The sequence below is a fragment of the Lactuca virosa genome, chromosome 4 (assembly GCF_052849685.1).
Source record: "Lactuca virosa cultivar CGN04683 chromosome 4, Lactuca_virosa_CGN04683_v6, whole genome shotgun sequence".
Taxonomy (NCBI): domain Eukaryota; kingdom Viridiplantae; phylum Streptophyta; class Magnoliopsida; order Asterales; family Asteraceae; genus Lactuca; species Lactuca virosa.
Genome location: NC_136429.1, coordinates 200,537,599 through 200,545,165, shown reverse-complemented (window position 1 = coordinate 200,545,165; position 7,567 = coordinate 200,537,599). Strand labels below are relative to the sequence as shown.

Below are 7,567 nucleotides of genomic sequence, written 5' to 3'. Positions count from 1 at the left end.
TCATGCTTGACGGGTTGAAAGATATAAGCTTCCCACTAGATTGAATTTACGTGATAGAGGCGTTGAATTAGAGTCTCTTTTATGTCCTGTTTGCTCTCAAATTGGAGAGACTGTTGTTCATTTTTCTCTTATTGCAATGTTTTCACCCTTTTATGGAACTTGATAGCTAGGTGGTCGAATATCTCTGCTCCTTCACATGGCACGGTTAATGAGATCATGCATTGGGTTAATTCGGTAAAGATGATTAAGGAACTTTTACCGGTTTTTTAAGCAGTTATTGTTGTCTCGTTTTGGGTCATTTGGTGATTTCATTATAATTTACTTTTTGGAACGGTAAAGCATAGAAGAGATGTGATTTTTTATGATATTAGGCATTTTTCTTACTTTTGGGTTTCTCATAGACTTAGGAAAAATACTATTTCTTAGGATTGTTGTCTGTTATCCCCAAACATGACTTTGTAAGTTTTTATCTTATTTTCTAGCTTCTTGCTAGAGGTTTAATACATATTGCGGTTCAAATATATATATATATATATATATATATATATATATATATATATATATATATATATATATATAATGAGAGAGTACAGCAAATAGAGTACATGGGCCTAACCAAAAGATTATACAAGAATATGGGCTAAATCTAATCGTGGCCTAACTAAACATATAACGTTTAAAAAAAAACATATAACAGCATTTAATATAAATAAATGTCTATTATTCTTCATGAAAGTTTGAAAACGGCCATTTACATTATATGGGATTAAATTACAATACCAAAACATTTATGACAAAATTACTCCTGTTTAGTAATACATTGCCGCACAAGATGTTCCTTAAACACCATCGTTATTCGATAGATACACACACAACACTTCCACTAAATTCACATGCTTACAAACCCAAAGAAAAAGGAAAACCGGTGGCGCGTAACCAATTACCACCACCGATGAAGGTTCCCGCAGTATACCCTTGAGCCTCTGAAGAACTTGTAATCACCTTATATCCTTTCCATTTTACTCTACCGGAAGTTCCAGCTCCGGCACCAGTGTTCTGGTACTCACGGTAGGTCAACGTGTCGAGCGCAAAGTTCCCATCCCACTCATACCATCCGGCTGGTTGAATCACATTGGTAATACTCGACTGCATCACCACTGTCCTTGAATACTGTTTCCATGGTCGTCCTAGATACGTCGGAAAACTCCCTATCACCGGTTGCAGATCGGAAGTAGCACCAATCCTGCATTTTTGAATAACAATCCCTGTGTTTTGGTTGGCGTCGGTGCGGCCTTGTGCTGTTAGCATGTTCTTTTGACCTGATCCAGGGCGGCGTGCATGGATGTCGCAGTCTTGGAACACCACCGCAGCGTTTCCGAAGATGAAATCCACCGTGCCGGCGATCAAGCAGTTGATGTAGAATTGACGGTTTTTGTGGACGTAAAGTGTGTCTTGGTAAGCTAACATGTCACATTGATAGAATGCGGATAAGTCTGAGCCGACACGAAGTGCCACCGCTTGGTGGTTTGCAGCTCCGGCGGTGTTTTGAAATGTTATGTCTTTTGCCAAGAATCCATTTCCAACGACAGCTGCGTGAACACCACAAGAGAAATTAAATAAATAACTTTTGATTCGATTAAAGGGATGTCTGTACTCTATAGTTTGTTTAATATTATATTTGTTTTTTAAATGGGAAAGTGTTATTTTAATCAAAGAGTGTTAAAGAATAGGAGTATATTTATGGAATATTGGTTTTGTAATTTTTTTTATGTGATGGATATGGTTTAATATATAATTAATACAGTGGTTGCATGATTGAATAATTTGCTGCTTAATTGATGGAAATTATGGTAACCATGTGATTGGTAAGCAGATGTAGCCTTTTTTTTATCACGTTCATGTCGCTTTTTTCCAATTTCGAGATTTTGTGATTTTATATTTCAAAAAATCTTCTCCATCTTTATCATAGTGCTTGTGCAATGATCGAATTGTATTAATTGTTTATTAACCGTTTGAAATGTAAATTTATATAGATATAGATTTATAGTTGGTAGAAATCTCGTTTATATATATTTCAGAATTGACAGCTTAACATATTAAATTTGCAACATGTTTCATATTTTACATTTATAAAATTATACTATTGAAGTTTTTTAAACATAACCACTCTTTCAATAATTGAGTCTTTGTGGATTAAATCAAATTTGTTTCTGAATAATTTATGTCATACTAAAAATATATTTTCTGGAAAAAAATACACATTTTAAATTCAAACTTTGAATTTCGGACTAAAGCTTTGGGAGAAAAAAGAAACGTACTCTGAAATTTCAACAACGTTTTTTTAGTTTTGAGATAATATTTTTTTATCTTAATATTTAACAAAAAGTTAAATAAACATAATAAAACGAAAAGGCATATAATGTATCATTTAGTTCAAAAACCAATGATTTTAAAAATTTTGAATTTCAAAAATTTATGGAGCTTTTGAAAGTTATTTGCTGCAACAAATATATATATATATATATATATATATATATATATATATATATATATATATATATATATATATATATATCGAAAATGGTTATTTTCAAAATAGATATTAGAGGGGTGCTAAATAAACTTTTATTGATATAATATGTGTTCCACGACCATGTACCTAGGTTGAAATGTTTATTTAATATCACTATTTCTACAAATGCTCAAAACTTTTTATTTTCCTTTAACTTCCAAAAACATTTGTTTATTTTTATGTTAATTCTTAAAGTCCATTTTGTATGACAGAATAATCGCTGAAAAATAAAATGGAAAGAGTATGATATTTGGAATGGAAGATTAGCCATCACGTACTACCTTTGTGACGGGTATGGCCACACGTAGGCGAAGATAAAGTGCAAAAAGACATAACATAAAAATACAAAAACAACCAATACTACAATAAGCAGTTGTGCCCTTTGTTTTGGTTAAGATTTATACGAACGAGGAAAAGGCCCCTGCGTTGTACGGATGAAAGTTTAGTGGTAAAAATATAAAGAAGTAAAAATAAAGTGTTAAAATTATAAAGAGGAAAAGCTTGTGGAAACTTTAGTGGCAAAATTAGTAAAAAATAAAGTACCAAAACTATAAAGAGGAAATGTTTGTTGAAACTTTAGTGGCAAAATTATAAAAAATTAAAAATAAAATGGTAAATTTATAAAAGAATAAAGAAAAAGGGTTTTAAAGAAGTAAAAGTGAATGTTTAATGGGAAAAATATGATAAAGTAAAAATAAAGGGACAAAATTAAAAAAATGAAAAATTTGTTGAAAAATTAAAAAAAAATAAAAATATAATGTTAAAATTAGAAACATGGAAAGTTTATATATATATATATATATATATATATATAAATAAAGGAACTTTCATTTCAATCAAATCACCTTCACCTTGACCTAGCAACTTGGAATTTATTTTTAATATCTTTCAAATAACAGCTTAATTTTATATTATGGATTATTTATAATTACGGTTCATTAGTTAGAACATAGAACATTTAATATGACGTTACCTTCTCATCGTAGTGTTTAGAACTTATTAGAAATTTTTTTAATGATAATTATTAGAGAAAATAAAATGTAAATAATAATACTTATAAACATTTAATAATAATTAGGCTGAGAAATGACCGATGAGGGAACTTACCGACGGTTGCCGAGTCGAAGGTGGTGCTTCCTCCTTTAACGCTCCGGCTACCGGTGATGATTGTATTCTTTCTTCCATCTCCCAAAAACATTATGTTAGTTTTGGCCGACGGCACCTCCACGTTTTCCCGGTAAACACCAGCCTTTATCCTGATCACGTACCTTGCACTGCTCTTTGACGGCGCTGCAGCCACCGCAGCCGCCACCGTCTTGTAGTTTCCACTACCATCGGCAGCAACCACCACGTTTGGCGTCACTGTCCCTGTCTGCAACAACCTCCTATCTCCAGCAGACAACCACTCCGGCCATTCACCATTCTGTTCCTCCTTCAATTTCCTTCCGACGTTCATCTTCATCTCATCGGCCACATCCTTATTCGTCATGTTACAAATCATCGCTAATGCATTGCTGCACATCTTCTCCACCCTTTTCTCCCCTTTCTCCAGTTCCTTACGGACTTTCTTGTCCGCGCCATCGTGGGAGAAACCGTCGAGACAAGTTTCCTGGTTTGTAATGGCGGAGCTCATCAACGTCTTGAGGTCGATGGCATGCTGCTTGATCGATCCTTTCAATTTATACTCCTTGAGGTCTTTAACGACATCATGGAGCTCTTCCAACGTCTCCGATACCATCTCAAGACAGTCGTGAAGCGCCGTGACCTCACGTTCAGTGAGAGTTTTCCGAGTGCTGAGCTTCTTTATACGGAAGTAACTCTCCTCGACGGCGGTTACTGTGATATTAATAGCAAGTTCGATCACGTTCTTAATATTTTTGACCTTTGTGGTGACATCGGGGTGGCTTGTGACTGTGGAATAGCATAGTTCAGGGTAAAATGTGCTGCTGCATGCTGATTTTACGATGGAGTGAGCTGAGGAAGCTGTGAGGCTTTCTGGGCTGGAGTCGCCGGAGCTGGATTTTCGTGATTTGACTCCGACGACAATGCCGATTATTGCGGAGGCTAGTAGGATTGAAGCAAAAGCAGCTAAGAAGAGCTTTTTTCTTTTGTTGGATAAGCTAATGTGCTTGCCGGAGTCCAAGACTCCGGTGAAGAAATCTTTAATCCGGGACATGATTATGGAATGGATTGGGTATGTAGTGAAGAAGGAAGAAACAAGTGTTGTGGAGGTTGATGAAGAGAGTCGAATGCATCTATGCTTTTATCAGCGAATTATAAATTATTAAACCAATTTTAATAATATGGCGACTATAAAAATATTTTGGTTGGTCCAAAATTCAATTATCGTTTAGTCATTTTTATTATAATTTTTCATTAGGAACAAAATAAGAAACATGTTACCCGATTTTTTATAAAGATAATTCATTAATTGAGCCTAAAGTTTAGTGGAGGGGGTCCTATTTGTCTCTTTCTTTAATTTTGTTATTTTTCGTGTTAGCCCATGTGATGTTTAGGTGAAGATTTTGAATATAGGAGGACAACTTAATAACTACAGTTAACTCCAAGATTAATGGTACAACAGCTATTCATATTGGAATATCTAACTTTAGAATCATCGTTCTTTTTTGTGACATGTGTGGAATGGTAGGCTGTTTTCTTTTACACAAGAAAAATATAAATACCAAAGTAATATACAACTTTTATTATATAATATAGAAATGTCTAGCTAAGATGTCCTTAGGTTTTTAATAAATTTATTGATGACACCTATTTAAGTAGTAAAAGAATAGTATTATCCAGACACGAAGCCAATGATAATATGAAGTTACATGATACACATGGGGTATTTTAAAAACCAATAAATTAAAATATATATTTGACCAAATTGTCAATAATCTGGTAAATGATTGTGACTACAATTGGAATACTAGATAGGTAGAGATTGTAAAGATACCAAAGAATATTGAGCAAGGTATGGAGATGGGATAGACAAAGATGCTCCAAACTTGGAGCCAATTACTCAACCATTACCAAAATATATCAAAATATTCTAATAAATAAATAGTTTTAATCTTATTTTGCCAAGTGTAACTGTAATACAACTTTTCATTAATATTATGTCACGTGTCATGTAGATATATATTAGGCAACTCATTTCAAAATTCAAATTTATATTTTCTAATTATATGTAAAATTTGAAGTTATAATAACTTTAAAAATTTAATATATCTCTTAATTAATAATTTATTTAAAATGACTTATTTAAAATAATTGATTAATAATTATAAATTTTTATTATAAAAGTTTAATTAATTTTATATTTGTGGTTTTCACGGGTTATAAACTAATAAATAATATAGTATCTCGTTCATCATGCATTAAACTTGATTTTGTTCAAAGTTCAAACAAAATACAAATTTGGAAATACCAAATACACATCGTAATCTGTTACATGGAAATAAACCAATTTAAATAATAATAAAAACTTATTGAAACTGGAAACCAAACTATTTTAAATTTGGTTTAAACAAAATAGAAGTTTGGACTTTTAATTATAAAAAGTAAATACCTAAAATAAATGTGTTTTAACTTTGAAATAGATATCAAAATAACGAAACTGATTTAATCTATATATCTAATTAAGTGGTATTCTTATACGTCTAAGTACAAAACTTATTACAATCTTAACAACGCTTCTTCACGATTTGCCGTTGCCATGTGATTTCCGGCCATCGGAATTAGGACAGGTCCAAACCAATTGTAGATCGAGAGCAAAATAAAAAGTCAAGACTTTATAAAAGTGTTATTTGGTCGCTTTAATTGATTTCGTTCGGATTTGTTTTAATTTTTTTTACATAAAACACTTTTAAATACATAAAAATATATATTTATACTTCTAAAAGTAAATTAAGACTACATATAATATTATTTTTAATAAATATTATTCTTAATAACATTCTAACAGAATAAATACATATTTAAATATGTATTTATTCTGTTAGAATGTTATTAAGAATAATATTATGGGAGACATAAATGAACAAATACTATTTTGTTAGTCCGTATGAAAAAAAGAAAACTACAAATTATGCATCCATTCTTTTTACAATACGCAGGTAGAAGATTTGAAAATTTTTTTTGTACTTGCCGACTCAAAATACATTAGACTCACAACTTTTATTTAGTTAGGCTTACAATTAAAAAATGACACAAAAGACTCCTTAACTATTATCTAAACCTATAATGCTTATTCAAAATTAATAAATTCACTTTGTATAACACTAACCAACGTTCTAGCTATGTCTTTGAATCGGTTTTCCAAAAAAAAAAAAAAAAAAAAAAAAAAAAAAAGAACATGTAATATTAAATTACCAGTATTGATTATGATATTAATTATCACAACGTTTGCATTATGTTAAAAAAAGAGTAAACATGGTTTCGATTGGTGATATTTTTTAATTTTTACTATTTACAAAAAACTTCAATAATAAATTGAACACATTGTATTAACTTTTTGAAAAGTAGGATAAACGAAAAAATACGAAATAGGTAAATTTCAAACCTTGGATTTACTGCAACATTAATTGTTTCACGAAGCAATCCATCTATATCTCCAAATATCATACCCAACTTCTAACGTGCTCGTCAAATGGGGGAGGCGATGTTGTGGATGGCTGACGATTAGAGAAAGAGAGGGGGAAGAGATAAACAGGGTTAGAGAGAAAAAAATCATGGTAACTAGCCATTAAAAATCACACTAAACTAAAAACAAAAGATAATTGAGAAAATCACTCGAGTCGGCATCGGTGATAATAGACGGCGTGAAGGACAATGGAATAATGTATGCGTAAAGCCCGGTAGAGAGATGGCCGACACGTGTTGCCGGAAGAAGCGGTCACAAACTTTTTTTTGGAGGGGTACTCACTTAAAAACCGATTGCAATTTTATAGAGATATGATGAGATTTTAATTCATTTAACAATTACCATAAATA

At 31.7% G+C, this 7,567-nt stretch overlaps 1 protein-coding gene across 1 annotated transcript; it reads right to left on the bottom strand.

Annotated features, from left to right (window-relative positions):
* Positions 1-699: 699 nt before the first annotated feature.
* Positions 700-4,833, bottom strand: LOC145107914 (pectinesterase-like). Its single transcript, XM_079044872.1, has 2 exons — positions 3,680-4,833; positions 700-1,589 (listed from the first exon to the last, which is right to left on the bottom strand). Exons 1-2 carry the CDS (start codon positions 4,746-4,748, stop codon positions 898-900), a joined length of 1,761 nt encoding a protein of 586 aa, XP_078900998.1. The 5' UTR covers positions 4,749-4,833; the 3' UTR covers positions 700-897.
* Between the last annotated feature and the right edge of the window lie 2,734 nt (positions 4,834-7,567).

Coding starts and splice junctions, on each gene's coding strand:
- LOC145107914 (XM_079044872.1), bottom strand. CDS start 4,748: ATGTCCCGGATTAAAGATTTCTTCACCGGAGTCTTGGACTCCGGCAAG. Junction 1,590..3,679: donor CTTCGACTCGGCAACCGTCG/GTAAGTTCCCTC, acceptor GTGTTCACGCAG/CTGTCGTTGGAAATGGATTC.